The sequence below is a fragment of the Hyperoodon ampullatus genome, assembly GCF_949752795.1.
Source record: "Hyperoodon ampullatus genome assembly, chromosome: 19".
Classification (NCBI taxonomy): Eukaryota; Metazoa; Chordata; class Mammalia; order Artiodactyla; family Ziphiidae; genus Hyperoodon; species Hyperoodon ampullatus.
The window spans coordinates 24,100,980-24,123,986 of NC_136932.1; the positions used below are offsets into that span (position 1 = coordinate 24,100,980).

General features: G+C 42.6%; 1 protein-coding gene across 1 annotated transcript; it reads right to left on the reverse strand.

Moving 5' to 3' along the window:
• Positions 1-1,727: 1,727 nt before the first annotated feature.
• On the reverse strand, positions 1,728-14,513 carry PRKAR1A (protein kinase cAMP-dependent type I regulatory subunit alpha; the record flags this gene model as incomplete). The annotated part of the gene is made up of 10 exons (XM_079726247.1): positions 1,728-2,111; positions 2,448-2,529; positions 3,463-3,584; positions 4,668-4,728; positions 6,017-6,175; positions 6,848-6,894; positions 7,723-7,784; positions 7,995-8,086; positions 8,898-9,068; positions 14,340-14,513. 10 exons carry the CDS (start codon positions 14,511-14,513, stop codon positions 1,939-1,941), a joined length of 1,143 nt encoding a protein of 380 aa, XP_079582373.1. The 3' UTR covers positions 1,728-1,938.
• Positions 14,514-23,007: the final 8,494 nt, after the last annotated feature.

The following is a 23,007-nucleotide window of genomic DNA, read 5'->3' on the forward strand; positions in this document are numbered from 1 at the left end:
TAGAAATCAGTGTTATGAATCTAAATATACATGAGCATGATTATATACATATATGAAACTCTGCAAATTTATGGCATTCTAAATAATTTAGTTAAGTAGTTTTGGCATTTAAACAAAGATCAAATCAAGCTTTAAGCTAATAAGAACATAATTTTTATTTTTAATCTTTTAAATATAAAAAGCTAAACACAAAATACAGACCAGAAAATCCTCATTTAGTAAAGATTATTTTGAAAAATAAAAAATTTGAAATAAGGTGGCTTTCTATCCCACACTAAAATGTAAATAAAATCTCTTTCCCAGATTTATACTCCAAACTCAGTAACAACCCAAAAGCTGTTCAAATCTATGAAAAAAATTTACCATGACCAATTTAAATTACCTGGGAAAGGGGAAGGAGTGGGGATTAAAAATCAGAGCCAGACGCACACAGATGGAAAAAGTGCTTGCAGTCACCCCAGTATAACCCTATGTATTATATAAATCACAATGCAAATAAAAGTGCCTACATTATGGAACTGTGAAATTTTGTTTCAAAAAATAACAATAATAAAAATAAACAGTTGGGTATCATTGGTGCACATGGAATAATGTAACAACACATAACCTTGATAAGGCTGGAAAATACTGAAATAAAGTTAAGACTCAAAACACTCGTTTACACAAAAAAGTTTGCCAGAGAAATAAGCTGGTAGATAGGAAAGCAGAACTTTTCAGAAGGATGGCCTTTTAGACCCATTTGAAACACAGACTCATCCTACCCCACCCCCAACCCACCATAAATTCTAGTTGATGTAAAAAGGGGAGGAAAGGTTAAAGCAAAGTAAAAAACTTCTTCCTAAATCTCCTGCCCCAGTGAATTTAGTGGGGCAAAGCTCCCAACACTGAACTGTGTCCACCTGCCATTTCTCCCTTTAGCAAGCCCACCTCCATTTTGCAGTTACGACATTTAGTCTGTCTATTCCCAGTAAATCCAATCTCCTGGAATCAGTGCTTAAAGAGCATAAGAGATTATTATCCTGGACTCAACTGAAGGATATACGTTAACCAAAAACTCTAAGTTAACAACCAAGAGTGCAGACCTCAAATTCTTATTCTCAGTTCAGCATCTGACGGTCAACATTTGGCACGAGCTGCATAAAGGAAGGTGTAATCAGAATTTGTGAGCTGAGGCAGATGTAGTTAAATCATTACCCAATATTTGCAGCTTATGATTTGGTGTGAACCTTAAAAGGCAGGTAGGTATAGACAGCCACACCTCAACATATTTTAGAATTGGAGAGGAAACATTAAGAACAAGATATAAACAAAACCAGGCAAAGTTGCTTGACAAATAAAAATTCTTGTTAAAAAGAAAAAAAAAAAAGGACTGATCATTTCCACTTGATAATTAGCAAAAATGGGCATTTTTCCACCCTTAAACTAGTTTAAATACAGGCAGATGTCTTTCTACTATACTAAGATTTTTCTATAGCTGTTTTTCCTAATCCTCAGAGCTTAATGAGAAATCGTTTATTCTATAAAGAAATATAGCATATATGGCCACAGTCTAGAATCTGCTTATGATAACAGGAAACTTCTGTCACTTGAAAGGCAATCTTGCACGGTTACATCATGACTCTACGGTAACTCATGTGGCGCAGGGTCTGCCCTCACCAGAAAGCATGGCACGCGCGGCCCAGGGTGAACACTAACACTGCACAGAGAGAAGCAGGAACAGCCAAGTCTCCACAGAACTCTTTCTATTTATTTAACTGTGTATGAGCACTCAGTTAATGCTCCAAAATAAAAACGGTGCAATAAGAGCAACTTTTAACAGAAACCGACAAGAAGCTGCGATGCCAGTGGCCACGTGGCGCTGCAAAGAGGGGCCAGAGAGCAGTCTGCGTGGGGAAGCCTGGACAGGGAGAGGCGGAAGGGAGGCACGGGAAGCAGGCTTCAGACGGACAGGGACACAAAACTGTTGTACTGCTGGATGTTCCGCTTGAGGATGTCCGAGCACGGGCCAAGAACACGTTCAAACCTCGGGCGGTCCAGCTTGACGCACTTCAGCGGGCCACGGGCAACCACGGTGGCAGCGCGAGGACGATTCATCAGCAGCGCGATTTCGCCTGGAGGAGGGGAAAGGGCCGAGAGTAGGCTAGCTCCCTCAGAAACGCCTCCTGAGGGGCGCCCTCCGGGGAAAAGAAAACCCGTATCTTCCCTCCTAGTAACTCAGTACAGGCCACACTACATCTGCACCTCGGGAAAAAACCAACTGACAGATATGAGACAATCAATAACTTAATTACTAACTGAGTCAAGGTCAAAATCTCATCCTCAGGGTCGAAAACTAAAATCAAAAATAAAATTCAGGAGAAGAAAAGACAAGATTATGAAAGACTGTGATAGCTCACTGAGAAGTGACTTACAGAAACTATGTGTTTATTGTGAGGAAATCCACATACCAAAATAATCAGAAGGCCCCAATCTTCCGACTTCAACAAATTCTTCATTTTCTGAACGACGCTGTAGCACAGCAGCTGAACCCTGTAACAAAATCACCAAAAAGCAAAACACATTAATACTTTCAAATACTGGGTGGCATTTTAAATATCCTATGCAATTTTAGCTACTCTGCAAAAAAAAAAAAAAAAAAAAAAAAAGGACTCAACAGTTATTTCAAATCCTGTGTTCATGTGATAAAAGGTAATTGAAAACAGTCACTACAGGCTTGATGCTTATTTACCCCAGCAGTTCCTGCTAGGAGGTACTTCTCATCACACTGAGGTACTTCGAGGGTTCAGACTCAGGTTAGCAAACTGTAGAAGGAGGGCCAAATCCAAGCTCACTGCTTTTATAAATAGAATTTTATAGGAACAATACACCAATTCATTTAGATACTGTCCATGGCTGCTTTCCCACTATGACAAGAGTTGAGTCTGCAACAGAAACACTATGGCTCATAAATGCCTAAATTACTTACTGTCTGGTCCTTTACAGAAAGAGTTCCTCGACCCCTGGTTTAAACAACACCGATTAGCATCTACTGAGCCACATTCACAGCAAATCTGCTCTGTGGATCTCCTTGGCTGGCAAGAGTATCTGCTATACATTTCCATGGATTGTGACGATATAAAACATGGTAACATTTAGAATTTAAATACCTGCCTTTGATCCTTGTTTGCCAAATTAGCCCAAATGCATGATTTTAACAAGAACGGTGTAGTACATCACAGCCTGTGTGTTAAATGGCTGAGTTCTGTTTGGCTTCTGTGAGGAGAATTAATTTAAGTAGGTCAGAATTCGGCTATTACTTCATGCAAAGCCCTCATTTAAAATGTGGTGGCCTGGCTGAAAACGAAACAACGACATTTCAAAGGGAATGATAATTTTTAAATAAAACTGTTTATCTTAAGAACGGTAGCTGTAAATGAGAACTGGTGTCCCCCTATTCCCCGCCCGGTGCTGCCCCATCTTTACCTCCAAAATAATGAAGAACTCATCTCCCGGCTCCCCCTGCACCACAATCTTCTGCCCGTCTTCAAACTGCACTGGTTCCAACGCATCAGCTACCGTGAGACGCTCCCACTTGTCCAGAGATTCTAAAAGACAGGAATCAAAAGAATTTCTCTGCATTATTTGGTATTGCTAAAAAAACAAAAGGTATAAAGAAGTCAACCAAAATACTCTAGTAGTGGCTCTAATCCAATATGGCACCTGTCTTCAACTACCTCTCGTCTCACCAAGATCCTCCTGTTACTTACAGATGACCCTAGAGCTTTCTTTCAGTAGCCCAGTGGCCAGGTTAACCTATACCAACTGCATCTGATGGTACAGGGGTAAGAAAAATGTAATCGTTAAGTATTCCTAAAGACTGCCATCAATGCAAATCGAACCTACAATTACAGGACCCAAAAGTAATAGTTCCAGAGATTCAGAGAAATAATTTATCAATTTAAATCCTCAGTAGAATTAATTTACAAAACCAACAAGAGTAACTAGAAAATAACTTTTGTTCCCAAAGGCCAAACTAACACCCAAGACACTAAACAAATGTAACCATTTCAGAGAAAGGACAAATAAGGGCAAAAAAGTCAATTCACTATAACAAAGCAACGACTCAAGACTATATTACCTTATAAAAATCGCCATTTCCCCTCCCGATGAAGAACAGCTTGTAATAATGTCTCTAAGTCCACATAACAAAATATGTAGAAATGCCTCCAATTACCCTACTTTACTCTAAATTTCCCCACACTTCTAGCATTTTTTCAGAGAAAGCAAGCAAATGACACCTATTCTTTCTACAGAGGAAATGCATTCTTGGAAATACTCTTTCCTGAACCAATAAACTCACTGATGGAGCAACAGAGAAACAAGTCCCAGGGGGAATAACGGTGAAAGTCCACTCAGGAGAACACTTCCAGTCTTTCTGTCTCTCCAGGAGGAATAAGTAACACTTATTTCTAATTTAGAGGTCTGTCATATACTAGCAAATTAAACACACTTTAAAATTACTTCTAACTTAGTCAAACTTCAACTCTGCATTCCATGTGGGTTTTGTTACCATTAAAAAAAGAAAAAGAGTTGATAACTGGAGTAATCTTTATGAAATACAATCAGTTTCCTTAAGCATTACTAACACTTCAATTTAACAATTCTCCATGCAATCTTCCAGAACTTACCTAAAATAGACACTTTACTAAGAAACTCCTCATACATCTTGCGCTTTCTCAGTGTGCTTCCCTATAAATGAAAAAAGAAAGTGTAATTCACATAATGCTGTGGAGTAAGAAATACTGTTTCAAGTAAATGAACAACAACAACAGAGAAGTCAAAGCTTGCTGCTGCTGCTTGATACATGATTGTTTTTTTCCTGTTGAAGATGGTAAGCCCTCTGTTCAGTTCAATCAAAAGCTCTTAGTAACTTGCTCCTAAAAGAAACACCAGGTATATGCCCAAAGAATTCACAAATTAGTGAAATGTCAAAAAAGCAAACAATCAGTTCTAAATAAAACAAAAAAACAAAAACCCAAGTAATATATGTGACTACAGTCGAATATATTTCCAGCCCAGCGTCCTTTTCCACAACCTTGATCCTCCACAGAAGGAAGGAAATACAACTGCTACCATATAAACAACATCCCACCCTGACAAAAAAAAAGTGCCGTAACCCCAAACTAAACCAAAATGTCTTATCTTCAAGGTTTGCTAAATATATCTGGGGGACAGAAAGGGGGAAACACACAGTTCCTCTATAATAAACATCCCTAACACAGTAAATTGCCTTGGCAATTTATATACTTATAAATATATATGTATAATATGTATTTATATTATTTGATATTTATAATATGTATCTATTACATAAGTATATACACAATAGATATACATATCTCCATCCCCCAGTCCAGAAAATTTTCTAAGTACGTCCAACCGCGTACTGTCAAACAGCCAGACATGTAATACACAAATTTAAGAAAGCCATTTAAGATGACTAATGCCATTTACTGGGACTTAAAACACCCAAGCTACTCCATAAATTTGTCAGAAAGTTCTCAGAGTCTAATTACATCAGCAGAACGTTCCAGTGCTTTTATTACTTCGTTTATTCCTTTACAGTGAGAGGGGACATGAAACCTGCATCACTGCTAATCTCCTTTCCATTTAGAGAAGCTGATCGCTTCTGAGTGGCCTTCAATAACGTCATGCACTCGGAAGCAGCACCTCTCAGGCCAACTGTAATGTGTAAAGATCAGCTAAGGGAAGATGCACTGACTGACAAATGGAGAGATTCCCAAACATAAGCTGACCACTGCGTATACACATTTGTTTCCCATGTTATTTCTGGCCAAAGTTTTGCTCTAAAAGATCACTGTCTCAAACGGTATAATGAATAATGCTAAGTTGGGCTTAATACAAGCATTCAATCGTTAAAAGTAAAAAATATTCTCATTTTAATGTGGTGATACTATTTAAACATCAGTTACACAGTCTGGATTGTGAGCCACACTCCAAAACCTATGTATCTTACCATAAGGATTCTTCTATAGCTGTCTCGGTCGATACCCCACAATTTCACATTTGTCTTTGCCTTGACAGTGGCTGCTCTGGGTGTTCCATAAATCAAAGCAAGTTCCCCAAAGCTCCCTCCTTCCCCAACACTGGTTGCCCACTCATTGTTGACATAGACCTAAAATACAAAAGCATTGTTTTTTTCTACATAGACAAACACGTAAGTATTAAAAACCTGCAAACCTTTTTAAGAGGTCAGAATCCTGAACTTTGTTTTAAAAAATAAAATGTGTTACATTTTCGGTACACAATGGAGCAAAACAGCTGACTTCTGACAATGAGTTAAGTTCAGAGTGTCTGTAATTTACCTAGTTTAATTATCTGATACGAAAAAGGTCCTCTGTAAGGATGACCAGGGCAAAAAAAGTGAACTAAGCATTAATATTAACCGTATGTATTTATAGAGCACTGTGCCAGGCACTGTGCTAAGCAAGCAGTTTACCTGCAGGAGGTACCGAGTTTTCTAATAATCTTATGGGAGCAACAAGACTTCCAGAACCAAGAAAGCTGTACCAAGTCTCCCAGCTCACGACCGGTCTAGACTCTCCCTGACACCTGTCTTATTCCACAGCACACACACACGCCTTAACCACTAATCTAGCAAAAGTTCTGAACTGTAGGTCTAGCTAAAGAAATTACCTTTAGAAAGTATCAGTGTCAGTAAAATATTTGGCAAAAGGAATCGAACATACAAGGATGTAACAGCCCTTCAGAAACGCTTAGAAGCAATAAATATCAACAAGGTGACTTTTAAGATTATCAACATATTTTTGCAATTATTAAATCTTACATCCATCTCTCCTTGATCAATCACATAGAAGTTATCCCCTTCATCACCTAAAAATGAGGAGAGTAAAAAAAAAAAGTTAGAAGCATATTAATTAAAGCAGCACAAATCAAACCAAATTAATGTAAAATAATGAACTTATGTTAGAGAGGTGCTGTGAGAGAAGAGTTTACAAAGTAACAGAACCTTTCAAGAAAAAAAGTCCAGCAATTTTAAAAGTCATAAAACTGAGTTTTTAGTCATCTCGTGGCGAAGAATGCCTCTGGAAAAAAAAAAAAGCCACTTGTGTGTACAAAGACATTAAACATTACATCATCTATAACAACAACAAAACAAAAAACAACTCAAATAGTAAGCAACAAATATCAGATTGTCACTAAACAAGAAAACATATGGATTATGAAGATCCATGAAAATATCGAGAGTAAATAAGAAAGGAAAAAAGAGAGGATACCAAAAGATGAGATCCATGTCACTATATATGGCCAAAAAAGGTAAGAATCAGCAGTAGAAGGCATAGAACCTTATAAAGAGATGGGCTAGATGATGAAGAATATAAGTGTTTTGCTTATTTTCTACTTTATTTTACTTCGTAAGTGGTTAATCATCAATATAAAGGATATATGAAATATGTGTGGTTCTGGAATTCCATACAAAGTAAAAATGCATGAATTCCCTTTAACAGTTACCATAAACAAAACTATATCAGATGTTAGGGAAATATTAGTCCCTTAGGCAAGGTGTGCCTTTTAGCTCAGAAGATTTTAATTAAAAGAAATAAGAAAATCCAGTAGTATAACAGAAGGAAAATGGTAGGCTTAAAGAGAAAAACAAACTTCAATAATAATAGTGCGTGCCATAAAAGCAGCAACCCTTACCTTGCTGAATAACAGTCTCTCCAGCAATAAAGGAAACCGGAAACATGGCATCAAAAATATCACTGCAAGGGAGAGAAGGCCTCGCGTTACATTTCATGTGCTGCTTCTGTGGATTTCAAACATTAACCTTAGAATTAAAGCTCCCAGATTTTCAGCCTGGATTGTTAATCAGGTGAACAATTACTAAGAGCCTTAAAACTTGCAACAGTGATGAGACTAGTTTGGGACACCAACTGTACTGAAAAATAGTATAACAAAGTACCTGTACCTACCTTCTCTCATTATCATCAAGATGTGAAAACAGTACATTCTTTTCAATGGCTTTGGCTAAAGCAGCCATTGTCTTATAATCTTTTGGTATAACCTAAGAAAGAACAGAAAGTCAAAATGACAATTCCATAAACCAAGACCACTTCATGTTTGCAACCTCAATTACAATGAAATGTCAAGCTACATTACGGTATTTAAACAAGGCTGCTTTGAATTAAATATTTTCAACACAACACTCTCACACTGTCTTTGATCCACAAAGTACTCAACAAATATTGACTCAATAATCCCCTTTGCCTACATCTAGGCCTGTGTTTAAAGGCTAGTATTTGGTTCCTAGTCAACAACTAAAGGAACAAACCAAAATCACCTTGCCCAAGGTGATTAGTGAGGCAAAACTAAGCATTTTATGACAATTGGTCATTTTCTAAACTGTGATCACGTACTGTTAGTCTCACAACCTCTTGCGAGCACAATTCTCTTCCCCCTTCAGGCTAACAGCGTAACTTGAAATGGCAGACTGGCTCTAAGAGCCAACTGAGACAAATGATGCTTGGGGGTAAAAGGTTGAAAGCCACAACATGAATTACAGGATGTCAAGAAACCGACACCATGATTCAAGAGAAAAAACTGCCTGCTCTTCTACTGCAAAACAACAACATGCAAAAGAAAACCCCCAAAACTCACTTATGCACTGTTTTATAATTACTGTTAGTTATTTCCTGTGATGGCATGCTGTTACAGAAACCTGTTCCCCAAGTACCCAGGAACTGTCCAGGATAGAGTACGATCCACCCTGTTTGTGTTTTACTACTCAAAACAGTACACGCATTCATCAAAGGAGACTGGATGACTACCACGTGGGTCCCAAAACCATGTCCTCAGTGTTCAGATATCAAAACTACCTTCCTCACGTAGGATGCAGCATCTTCCTCCGTGTAGACCTCGGCACTGATGGCACCTCGTCGCCTCCGGCCCTTTACCGCTGGGTTCGGTGGAGGAGGAGAGATTTCATCCTCCCTCGAGTCTGCACGAGAGCTCGCTTTCTGCAGAGTCTGGATCTGTTTTGCCTCCTCCTGAAAACGATGGTAAGTTTATAAAATGAGACCCTTCAGCATGGCATTCTTCAGCTGGTATTCTCATACTCCAATGACGGTCCTTCTCAGTCACTTCAAATCTCTCCCTCTATTACCAAGGTGAAAGTTAAGGGGCAAAGGTCAATTACAAATGGGGGAAAAAGTGGAGAGTCAAGCTTGAAAAGAAATACTCTGGAAAGACTTTACTGTTTCTCAGAGGGTAACAGATGCTATATTTATTAATGAACAAAAGCCACTGGTACAGGGCACGTAACATGCAAATAAAAAATTATATACTCATTATGATAATATACCGACAATGATTTGTAATGCACTCAACAGTAATGAACTGCAAAACAAAAGGCTGGTGAATTAGTGTGAGATCCCTGCCCCGCCCAAGAATGCCATCTAGGAATAATCACTCAGGCACAGCAAAGTGATTAGAAGAATGTCTAGATTACTGTGTTACTCCATTAATTCAATATGTATTCTCTGGATCTGCCACGCCAAGTCTACACTAGGCAAGGGGAATATAAAAACCAATAGGAGGGTTTCCCTGGTGGCGCAGTGGTTAAGAACCCGCCTGCCAATGCAGGAAACACGGGTTCGAGCCCTGGTCCCGGAAGATCCCACATGCCGCGGAGCAACTAAGCCCGTGCACCACTACTACTGTGCCCTAGAGCCTTCGAGCCACAGCTACTGAAGCCCACGCGCCTAGAGCCCGTGCTCCGCAACAAAAGCCACCGCAATGAGAAGCCCATGCACAGCAAGGAAGACCCAACGCTGCCATAAATAAATAAATTAAAAAAAAAAAAAAAACAATAGGAGAGAGTCCTGAGCCTGTGGAGCTCATATTCTAGCTGGAGTCTCAGGTATAAACAAATAATGAAATGTGATGGTAACCTAGAATTTAACTAAGATCGGATGTAACAATACTTCTCCTAACAGAGCTGGAAGCATTCTTTATGGTCAGGGTTGACACCTGAAGTTAAAACAAAAAAAAGTTTACCTGCTTTTAAAATCTTATTAAACCAATCCGTTTAAAACTGATATCAACTACTTAACGTTCTTATTTTTCAGATCTAGGGCCTTAAAAAGAAATTCCTCTCAGGTCTTCAGTGAAGAATGAGTTATGCCTGACGTAAAATCAGAATGAAAAAAGCCAAGAATGGTGAGCTATTTACATTCTCATTCATCTGACTCACCCTCCATTATTTTTCTAAGCCATCTTTCAAATTCTAAATGAACTCAGCATTTGCTATTTCTGAAAATTTTTTGATAAAAAAGAAACTAAGGAGCTGCCTACTTTTTCTCCTGCATGGTACTCAGCTCTGCATTTGGCATCAAGACAAAGAAAAAAACATATAAACGCAGCAAGGAAAGTCTAGAACGATAACAATCAAGGCAGTAATAGTGTTTATCTCTATTATAGACTCATGTTTGATTTTTATTTTTTTATTTTTTGGAGGGAGGAATTGGCTTTATTTTTCTCATTTCTCTAGATTTTCTAATTTTCAATTAAAAACACAGTAAGAAAAGCCTGTAACAAAAACAACTTTAATATATTTGCATATTTAGTTACAAATGCACTTACCTGTTGACCAAATAATCCAGTTAAGTCTACTGCCAGGAATTTATTCTAAAATATGCATGTGTGTGAAATGACAGCTATATAAAGTTACTTATTATATCATTGCTTTTAATAGTAAAACACTGGAAACCACCAAAATGGTCGTCAACATGGTGATTAAATAAACTGTAGTACATCCATACAATGGAATACCATGCACATGCTAGATATGAATTTGTAAGTGCCCATATATTATCCCTGGAACACAGGCTGCACTCTAGGAAGACAACGAAGTGGGAAAAAGACTTTTTATTGTCATATCCTTTTGTACCTGCAGAATTTTGAACCATGTGCAAATATACAACCATTTAAAAAAAATACATTTTTAAAGAAAACCCACTTCATTTTCATTCCGGTAATTCCAGTAAACAGGTAAGGTTTTCCCATTCCATATTAACAGAGAACTTTAAAACTCAAGTCTCCCCCAAAGTCTAAAGTTCAAGAGTATAAATGAAAACACAAATTCTACCCCCAAAACCTGTCACTGATATTTCACAAAAATTTCATGGAAAGTTTCACAAGTAATATCTCATTTGGAACTGTCTTCTATCTAACTGAATTTTTAAGACCATTTTGAAGTACCAAAAGCATTTTGATTTTAACACTGTTCCATGGGTTTTCATCTTCAATAGCAATCAGCTAGAACCTAATCCTGGTGACTCAGAGCCATTACTCAGATCATCGATTTCTATTACACGTTTTTACGTCCTTTTTCTTGCTGTTGTCATTCATCCTATGGTCCTTCTCCTCCCTCCTCAGTTCTCTCACTTATTAAAACAAAAACAGACAAAAGAACCCCTCCCAGTCCACTTACTGTCAACATATCCTAGAGTATTAAGCTCCGATGCTGTGCCCACTGCTTACTTAATATGCTTTCAACAATCACTATTTGTCCCCTCCCTGCCCCTGCCGTTCCATGCTTCCCTGTAGGTGAAGTCAATATCCCGTCCCACGGACTTGGGGCTGGGCATGTGGCTTGCTTTGCCATAGCATGTCCTCTTGTAAGATCTGACTCTGGCCCCCGCAGCATCCGATCCCCCTCGGCCTTGGGAGCAGCTCCTTCCACCCGACCCCAGAACAAGACACATGGAGCCAAGAAGAGAAGGTCGCTGAGCCCACAAGAGCTCCACATGACCAAGAAATGAGGACTTCTGTAGTAAACGAATGAAATGTGGGGGTTGTATGGTACTACAACATACAGCTACTACCCTGTATGACCACAGCCAAGTTACTAGATTTCTCTTGGTTTTACCTGCTACCTCTGTAAAATGGTGATAATCACCAACCTCACACCTCTGAAATAATGAGTATGTATGTATGTATGTATGTATGTATGTATGTATGTATGTATGTAAAGTGCTCACACAGCACCTGGCACGCAGAAGACACTCCATGGTCGGAGCTGTTAAAATTCCTCTGATCTACCAGACAGGGAGGTTCTAATAAATATATGCAGAAAAGAGGATTCAAATTACAGGTAACAGTCTGAAATAAACCGCAGAAGCTTTCAATGGAGTTTTTTGGTGCATTTCTTATTGAGCAGTTGAGGGTACCAGAAACATGACCCCTGGTTAACACAGGGAAAGAGGTGACAAGAGTGTGACCATATTTTTCACACATATAACCTAACACCTAATGCACAGAACAATGACCTGTTGAAAAGTTGAAAACCTAGTTACTTGAAAGTCCAGATATTTACATTCAACCCTGGCTAAAGGAATGTATGCAAGTGAACAAAGATCCTTGAATTATAGGAAAAAGTGTTAAGCTGTGACTTTCATTAAAAGGCAAAGAAGCCAACACACATTAAATTAAAAAATCCCACGTGCAAACTACTTTAATGATCATTTCTTGTTTTCCCCTTGGTCAGTGCTTAAACAGGGCTATGAGAGTACAGGCTCTGAAATGAGCACCACACACTCAACACTCCCTATAAAAAGACACACCCTTCACGTCTCACCAACCTCACTCCTCATCAGATGGCTTCTATTGATGTCCAAAGAGAAGAGGGATCACCTTACGGTGATCAATTTCAGAATCAGGTCTCCAGGAACACACTTCACTTCAAAACAGGGAAGGTCCACAGCAGCCTGGCGCTACAGTACTTCACTATCAGGAAACTGCTTAAATAAGAGAAAACCAGACTTTCTACCACAATTCCAAGACAGCAAGGCTACATTCATCGGGACTGGTTAGGTTTGTTTTGTTGTTGTTGTTTTTGCGGTACGCGGGCCTCTCACTGTTGTGGCGTCTCCCGTTGCGGAGCACAGGCTGCGGACGGGCAGGCTCAGTGGCCATGGCTCACAGGCCCAGCCGCTCCACGGCATATGGGATCTTCCCGGACCGGGGCACGAACCCACGTCCCCTGCATCGGCAGGCGGACTCTCAACCACTGCGCCACCAGGGAAGCCCCTGTTGTTGTTTTTGATTAATCTAATCATGGTAATAGACACCAATTTCAACAAACAGCTTTTCAAGAAAACAGTAGAAAATTCCTGATCACTGAGCCACCCATTTTTTTAAACATTAGTAAAACAGACTCTTTTACTAGTAAATAATGCTGGTTAAGAAACTGTCCAAACCAGTGGGATATATTACAAATATTTCTGCAATACAATTAGATAATTAACAATCATATACCTAAGAAAATGCCTCCCAACTGGTTCACAATTATGAAACACATAAAAACTTCAATATGCTTAAGAAAACCTGTAAATTTATCTTGCTGAATTTCAGAAGCAAATCAAACAAACTACTCAAAACGTTCAACAATCCAAACTTTCTCATTCATCATTTTTTGAGGGAAGTGAACTGAAGTATCCACCTTGATGAAAAATGATCATTTTGCTTAGAAAAGCACACACCACATGCTTAGGTCCCACTGACATACACAGAATGAGGATGAACAACGACTAAAAACTGCACTCATTTTTTTTCCAGAGGAAACAAGTCCTGACCAGAACTGTAAAGTAAAAATTTGACAACCATCAATCTTGATCTCTCTGCTCTAGAGTCGATTCACCTGAGACATATTCTACAGTAAAACACACTTCACTAATTCAGAGTTTCTGAAATATCAGTCACAAGCTAGACTCAACTGTTTCATTACAGTGATTTCAAAAGGTGGGATAAAACTTATAAGTTACTTGCTTTGCTGAAGAAAAAAGCATTAAATGCTTTCAAGTACTGTAGAATTTCTCACTTCATACCACTGCTGTACTACTTTTAAAAAAATTTTTACTGGAGTATAGCTGATTTACAATGTTGTTAGTTCCTGCTGTACAGTGCCGTACTACTTCTGATCAACTGTATCTAGTCAGTTATTTCATTTAGTCAGTTTTACGTACTAATTAAAATAGTTACAAGGAACTATGTTTGGAAAACGAAAACCTGTTAGCCAAGTAAACTTAGCATACAGATTGGTTTTGGTAAGTTCTACTGATTACAAAGTTAAAAATTACTTCAAGTGCGTTAACTACACTTCTTTCCTGAGGTTCTATTTTAGATGATGATGATTATGATTATAAATTATGATTTGGTCAGAATTCCTTTTCTTCCAAAATATACAAATCAGCGACACTCTACAGCATCCCCTTTAACAACCGTCAGGGTCATCTCACGCTCTGCCCATTTATTTTTACCTTCTCCAACCTCTCAAAGTATTCCCTGAGGAATGCCATGGGCCTCTCGGGCCGCGCGGTGCACAACTGCACGATGGAGTCCTTGAGCAGGGCCTGGATGTTGTGCTTCTGCACGTAGAGCTCGCATTCCCGGAGGCTGCGCTCCTCCTCGCTGGCGGTGCTGCCAGACGCCATGGCTTGCTATGGGGAAAACACACAGATGCTTGTGAAAACTGTTTACAAAGAGCAAATGTCAATTTGGCCTTTGACCTAACAAATTCACTAGGCAACTGATTCACAAAGATTTCTTTCTAAGTAGATTTTTTTTAAAACAGGGAGGTGAGGGCTAGGGAGTAAAGTATGTACAGAAATAGCATTCTCTCAAAGTAGTGTTTCACTGAGGTCCTGCTGCACAGGATCTAGGCTCTGCAGGCAGCAACAGTGAGAAGAACCTCAGCTCTCGGAGGAAGTATGAGCCACTTATCCCCGGCAGAGGCGGGGTGCTGAGGAGTCAGGCCCTTAAGGGAATTTCATTCAGTTCTCCTCCTACAAAAGAAATCATGACTCCATGCGAAGTGTGTACATGGCAAACGGGACAGAGAATTACAAGGGCACACAAGTCGGCTCTAAGTGAAAGCAAGAAAGCACAAGAAAGAACATCTGACATTCCCTATACGTAACCTGGATCCCAGGGGAGTGTCCTAATCTCACCCAGCAAACCACTGGAGCAAAGGCTCTGGTTAGCCAACTACTAGCGCAATCAACATTTTTTAAAACACAAAAGAAACCCCAGATGAGTTATAAAAGCAACTTTTAATCCTAGACTCTTTTTACCAGATTCCAGCTCTAGATGATAACACACTTACCCACTAGTAACAGGGCAAATCCTTAATAGAAAAAAAAAAAAAAAAAACCCACATAAACAAAGAAACACCTTACCAAGTAAACGATAAAAGATTTGTACAGGAAAAAAAACATTTTATTCATCTGGACAGGAAAATGTTAAAACATTAAGTTTTAAACTCACATGAAGACTCAATAGATAAAACTGCATTTAGTGAATTTTAGAAGGTTCAAACTACCTCGATGTGAAGTAAAATAAACAAATATAAGAATGGGCAGCTAACCTTACCCTGGAATTAAAAGCTTACTAATTTAACAAAAGAGCCATAAACTGTTTTCCTTTCAACTCCTAATTATAAAGTAATTAAGATTAGAAGATAAAAGTGAGGTCTCCTCCACTTTGCAACTGAATTCAATACTAGTTGGTCTTTTCCAAATGTAATGTCACAAAACCACTGAGATGACATTGTAAATTTCAAAGGAGAAACAATCAGCAGAGTAAAGAGCTACCGTGCTGTTAGGCATCTTGTTTTGACAACTTTCATGGCAAGGGTCAGTAACAAGTAAACTAATTAACAGACCATGAGAAAGTCTGTAGCTCCCTGACAAGCACGTAAATTAGAGGCCACAGAAAAAGACTCATGCTGCTACTTCAGAAATAAACACTCTAATACAAACACAAAAAACAAAACAAACTCAAAAAAAAAAAACAAACACGTTACTTTCGGATAGATTTACACCAGCCTCTTTTCCAGTTCAGACAACCACACGAACTGAGAATCCACTTCAGTAGGATTTTCTGCATTTGAAAAAATACTGTACTGAAAGCCACCGAGAACAATGATCAACCAGATCTTTTTATGCTTCAAAACATTCAGATCCATCTCAGGAATATCAATACATGTATTCAACGGATCAGAGAAATCATTCGAAGATCAGGTCTGTGGTAGAAATGAGAGAACTGGGACTAAGCGGTGAGACTGGTTTGTTGTTTGCAACAATGTATTTAAAACACCGAAAGGAGGACACTGGAAATAAGGTAGCATATTAACATAAAGGCCCCAGGACTGGCGCAGTCAGGTCACCGTGTGAACGCCGGAATATCCGTATGTCACAGTCTTAATTTTTTAATCGAATACACCTAGATTAAGTCCGTCCTCGTACTTGGTTGTAAAAGCCTAACAATTTAGCTCCCCCCGCCCCCAATTATTTAACTGCTGCAAAACGTACACTGCATTGCCTCTCCTCCTAAAAAAACACTGAGATTCTTTCTTTCGGAAAGTCGGTTTTGACACAATTCCGTTTCAAAGGGATCACATGCGAGGCGTTATGCCAGACACCTTGAGAAACTCGCTGATTCAGGCCGCAGACCCTCAGACCAGCCAGGAGCCCTTCCTGGGGGTCATCCTCGGAGCACCGAGAAGACCCATCTCTCGGGCATCCCTCCGGTGGTGACGCCGTTCGGCGTCGCACCTGCACTGAACTGCCGGGGGAGGGGGGCGGGTCACAGGTACCGCGCACGTTTCGGGGGCAAGGACACGGAAGTGCCCTTCACTCCACTTAGGCCACAGTCACGGCCACGAGCGGAAGGGAGACCCATCCTGCATCCCGCTCTGGTCGGAAGGCCAAGAGGAGACCTGGGGGGCGGGGACCAGGAAAGGGGGGCAGAGGAGAGGGAACAGAAAGCCACAGAGCGGCCGGGCGACGACCACCGCGAGGGCGGGGCGACAATCCCGGGAAGGAAGGGGAAGCGCCCGCGGGAGAGGCCGGGGAGGAGGCCGGAGGGAGGAAAACGAGGACCGCGGGGTCCCCAGAGCAGCCGGAAAAGCCGGGGGGCGATGGCGGATTCCGGGGACATCTCGCCACCGTCCTTCAGGAGACGCGGGAGGGCGAGCGGGGAGGCCGCAGGGGCGGGGCGGCCGGAGCGGGCCCCGGGGGCCTGGGGGGCGCAGACACGGGCCAGGGAGCTAGGCCCGCGGGAGGCCCTCTGGAGGCGCCGGGCCGGGAGGCGCAGGGGGTGCGGCCGTCCCCCGCCGGTCGCTCCCCGCGACGCCATCTTGGATCGGCCCGGCGCCTCCAAACGGGCGGCTGGCGGCAAAACTGGGCGCGCGGGGGCCCCCGCCGAGGCCTCTCACCTGCGGGCGGGCGGCGGCGGGCTCGGACTGCGGTCGAGGCGGCGGCCGGCGGAGCTACCTTAGCGCTCCCCTCCCAGCCCGAATCCACTCGGCTACAGCTGCTCCTCGGCGGCTCCACCGGAAACGGCCGCGCCGCAGCCAATCAGCGCCCGGCTGCTGACGTCAATGCGCCTCGCTCTGGCCAGAGCCGTCGCCTTGGCAACCTTAAAGGGGCAGCGGCCCCGGGTCCTCCGCCGCCGCTCGTTGAAGGACCCTCGCCCCTCCTCCGCCTAGAATGGTCCCCCTTCTACTCTTCTTTCCGTCCTACCTCGTCCCTCGTACGCAGCTCTCCTCGCGCTTGCCTCTGGTCTTCTCACTCTCTCTAGCCCGGGGCTTCCCTCGTCTGTTCACCTGCCGCCCCTTACCTGTTCCAGTCTGGACGCCACAGGTCCTCTTTTTTCTCTCTGCTGCTCTTCGCTCGCTCTCCGCGCGGCTGTGGGCAGCTCCCCTCTCTCCTCCTCTCCTCTCTTCTCCCCACCCTCACTCCCACCTCCCTCGCCGCCTCCGCCTTTTCTCCCTGCCTTCAACCCCCGCCCCCAACCCAGGCCGACCCACGTGGGGCGTCTCGGATGACAGGTGGGCGACTCCGCCCCGTAGCCCGGGCCGGAGGGGGACGCGGGGACGGGGAGGGGGAATTCCTGCCGCTTCCAAGCCCCGGAGGAGGTGGCGGATCCGCGGCAGCTGCGCCAGGGGCCGAGCGCGGGCGGATCCCGGGATGCGCACGCCCGCCGCTTATCCTGTGCTCGGCCAGCGCCGCGGCCTCTGGGCTCCGGGCCGCCATCCGGTCCAGGAAATCCGAGCCCTGCCAAGTGTCTACTTGGCCAACCGGGCCGCTCTCCCCTCCGGGGGTGCTGTCGCCAGTGAAGGCCACACAGTCCCTATAGGCACAAAATGCTGGAAAGGACTTTGTCGGGGTCCAAGAGAGGCCTGAGTCCTTCTAGCTCCTGGAATGCCCCCATCCTCGCCCCGACCCCGCATAATGAGAAGTACAAAACGTGCAGGTGGGCACAAACCGTCTGTGACGGAGATTTCTGTGAAATCTCAACCGCCTGTAAAACCTGCCCTCATCGGGGATGATGGAGGGGAGGGCGGGGGAGCGACTTCTTTACTGCTTCAGCCATTTTTTTTTTTTCCCATGCAAGTATCCGCCCGTGGAAGAGGAAAGGGGATGAGAGGCAGGGGACGCTTTCGGACATATGAAGTCGCTGAAAGAATAAAGGCCCTTGGAACACACGTATCTTTGTGTCTGGCTGGTACCTGTTGTACCCTTGGGGTATATAGCTCTAGGGCAGTATGTGTAAAATACACAATGGATTTAACACATAATACACAAAATATAAAAATACCTCTAATAATTTTTATACTGATTCCAGTCCGAAACCGTAATATTTTGGATATATTCGGTTAAATATTATTAAGATTAATTTCGCTTTTGTTTTTTACCTTTTTAATATAGCTATTAGAAAATTTTTAATTTCCTCTATGACTCGTGTTTATCGTATTTCTGTTGGACATCACTGTCCTAACAGGCCAGCTGCTCCTCTAAATCCACCAGTATGATAAGGCCCCTGCTTATCAGAGTATTTCTTTTATTTAGTTGTGGTTATCCCTCCCCCTATTCCCCCCCCACCCCCCCCAACCCCCTACCCGCCGCCACGGGCTTTCTGAAAGTCAGAGGAAGCATAGGCAACATCAGAAAGGCCAGATTAGGCCTATAAGAGGGGAATGTAGGGGGGAAGTTTCTTCTCCCACCTATGCCCCCAGGGACTTTCGCCAGGGATGGGTGGAATGGGAGATTCAAGGCACAGCCTCAGTCGTATATAAGATTTCACCCTTGTCAGTACAAAGAAAGGCTAATTAAACTGAACCCTAAGCTGGCAAGCAGGAGAGGGAATTCAATAACCCTGAGCAGGCCCGGTCGCGTTCTGAGAAGAAAACACTGCGGTCGGATAAATCTGAGTTTGGTTTCAGGTTCTGCCATCTCCGGTAATTGACTTAATCCCCATGAGCCTCAGTTTCCTCAATCATAAAGGATGAGCAGAGCTGTGCTAAAATGAAGCAATAAAGATAATACCGGCACACAGGTCTATAGCACTTACTGTGTTCCTGGCAGTGTTCTAAGTGCTTCACTCATAATAATTAATTGAATCTTCATAATAAGCTCTAGCATCAGTATTATTATTATGTTATTGTCATGGAAGGAGAATGAGGCCTGGAGCAGTTAAGTGACTACTGTGTTTCATACCTAGGCAGTGAGCCTAATCACTCTCCTTTGCAGCATGTGTGTGAAGAAAGTGCCCAGCACAGGGCGGGATACAATCAATAAATATTAGTTTGCTTCCCAGTTGCTCTCCCCTTCCTCAGGAGCTACCCACACTACTAGGTTAAGACTGAGTTGCACTGTGTCCCATTCTCAGTATTACCTTCCTAAGAGAGTCAAGACACTTAGTTAGAATAGGGAAACCAGCAAGCTGGTGACATTGAGCCTGGTGCTTTGAGTGGCAGCTGACTCCGTGCTGAGGCCTGGCTGTGTGTCCCCATTCAGCTGCATTCAGGCGCCAGTCCAGCCACGGGCCGTCGTTTCCTGTGTCCGTCGCACTCAACCTTGTTCTAGCTGCCAAATCCTCCTAGGCTGGGGCTTTGAAAGACAAAAAGGGAAATGTGCAGCAGATAGTTGAGCCTGGGGAGAGTTCACTGAGACAGCTGCTGCGAAAAGCCACACAGCCTCGGTGGTTTCCAAACGCTGCGAATGCTCTTTCAGTGCAGCCGGCCGTGCCGCTGCGAGAATTTCAACTCATCAAATTCATTTCAGAAATGACAGTGGTTCCACCCTAGTTTGTGTGGTTTCCCCTTCTCCAGAGGCCTTCTGCCCTGAATTCCAAGGTCTGTCAGCCCTTTTTTTTTTTTTTTTTTTTTTAATCTGTGTCCTTGGAAAAGCTCCACAAAATGAGTTTCTATGGTAGTCGGGTTGTAAGTAAATTTTTCTCTTCAAAACAAAATTCCTTAATTGCTGTTACAATGTTTGTGAAACAAACAGCAGCAAACAATTTTAAAAGCAAAATAAACATCAGTTATGCATTTAGTAAGCAGAAGTTGAACTAAGAAAGCCAGTGTACAGAAATAGAGACACAAATGTAGAGAACAAACATATGGACACCAAGGGGGGAAGGGGGTGGTGGTGGGATGAATAGGGAGATTGGGATTGACATGTATACACTAATATGTATAAAATAGATAACTAATGAGAAATTGCAGTATAGCACGGGAACTCCACTTAGCTGTACAGTAGAAACTAACACGACGTTGTAAAACAACTATACCCCAATAAAAAAATTTTAAAAAAAAGAAAGCCAGTGTATAAAAGGAAGGAATATTTTGGCATGCCATTTCTTAGTGTTTCTTATGTTTAAAGTTTCCATTGGGTGAGGCCAGATGCACGTATTTCAGGTTTCCAAGGAGTAGTTTTCAGACTATCACCACCTATTTGTGCTGAGTATATATGCTTCCTGTGGAACCCAAGATTGTGGTTTCAAAGATAACCTAATTCCAGCAAGCATTCCAATGCCAAAAGTCTTTCTGCTTTTCTCACTGGCAAATGTCCAGGGAGGAGCTGATGTTGCAGCCTTGACTCTGAAGAGGGTCTGGAGACCCAAATTCTTCCTCTGGGAAACTCAATCTTTTCTCTTAAGGCGTTTATAAAGGGTAATGTGCCTTACTTACAGACTACTGTTCTAAAGGTGAATCACGTCTAAAAAATACCTTCTCAACAACATCCAGACTAGTATTTGACCGAAAACTGGGTACCAGGGCCTAGCTAAGTTGACTCGTAAAAATTAATCATCACAGGGCTTCCTTGGTGGTGCAGTGGTTGAGAGTCTGCCTGCTGATGCACGGGACACGGGTTCGTGCCCCGGTCTGGGAAGATCCCACGTGCCGCGGAGCGGCTGGGCCCGTGAGCCATGGCCACTGAGCCTGCGTGTCCGGAGCCTGTGCTCCGCAATGGGAGAGGCCACAACAGTGAGAGGCCCGCGTACCACCAAAAAAAAAAAATTAATCATCATAAGCATGAGTCAAGTCTAGCCCAGATATTTGTATGAATCTCTTCTAAATATTCTTCTCCCAGATATTTATCTCCTATGCCTTTGCTAGTTTTAACTCATGCTAACCCGAAATCAGTAGTTCACAGATTTAGGGCTTTAAAAAAAAAATAGTGATGGGGCTTCCCTGGTGGCGCAGTGGTTGAGAGTCCGCCTGCCGATGCAGGGGACACGGGTTCGTGCCCCGGTCCGGGAAGATCCCACATGCCGCACAGCAACTAGGCCCATGAGCCATGGCCGCTGAGCCTGCGCGTCCGGAGCCTGTGCTCCACAGCGGGAGAGGCCACAACAGTGAGAGGCCCGCGTATAGCAAAAAAAAAAAAAAAAAAAATAGTGATGATAAACAATCAGAATTTACTGTATAACACAGGGAATTCTATTTGATATCTTATAATAACCTATAATGGAATATAATTTTTAAAAAAACAACTGAATCACTCTGCTGTACACCTGAAACTAACACAACATCGTAAATCAAATATACTTCAATAAAAAAAATTTTAGTCATGGTCTCCTCAGAGAAGCTCATGAAAATAAGGGCTTTCTTTCTCCCCAGAAAATATGCCAAGCATACACACATATGACATTTATCGCCTGATTTCAGTGGGTCCACAGATACTGACGCTCATCCATGCCTGGACGTCAGGTTCAGAAGCCTTAAAAGGTATTTCCTGAGCATACACAGGGCAGGCCCTAGATGCCTGGGATGCAGAGAAGGTGAAGGATGAGCTACGGCCCCGCCCTCGAAAGCAAGGAGTACGATTGCTGTATCATATGGTACGAGTATGTTTACTTTTGTAAGAAACCTCCAAACTGTCTTCCAAAGCGGCTGCACTATTTTGCGTTCCCTCCAGCAATGATGAGAGTTCCCGTTGCTCCACACCCTCGCCAGCATTTGGTGTTGTCAGCGTTTTGGATTTTAGGCATTCTATCAGGGATGTAGTGGTATGTCGTTGCTGTTTTAATTTGCAGTTCCCTAATAGCCTATGATGTTCAGCTTCACTTTGTATGTTTATTTGCCATCTGTGTATCTTCTTTGATGAGGTGCCCGTTAAGATCTCTTGCTGGGGCTTCCCTGGTGGCGCAGTGATTGGGAGTCCGCCTGCCAATGCAGGGGACACGGGTTAGTGCCCCGGTCCGGGAAGATCCCACATGCCGCGGAGCGGCTGGGCCTGTGAGCCATGGCCGCTGAGCCTGCGCGTCCGGAGCCTGTGCTCCGCAACGGGAGAGGCCACAGCAGTGAGAGGCCCGCGTACCGCAAAAAAAGGAAAAAAAAAAAAAAGATCTCTTGCCCATTTTCGAATTGGGTTGTTTGTTTTCTCATTGTTGAGTTTTAAGAGTTCTTTGTGTATTTTGAATAAAGTTCATATAATTTTCACGTCACATTCTTTTGCTTTCTTTCAACAATTTTAAAATGTAAAAATTATTTGTAGCTTGTGAGCTGTACAAAAACATATCGTGGGCCACAGTCAACCCACAGGCCATACTTTGGCAACCCCTGCCTTAGAAGTTTGGGTTTTCTTCTTAGAGCCACTGGGGAATCATACAATGGTCACATGCAGGGAAGAGACATGG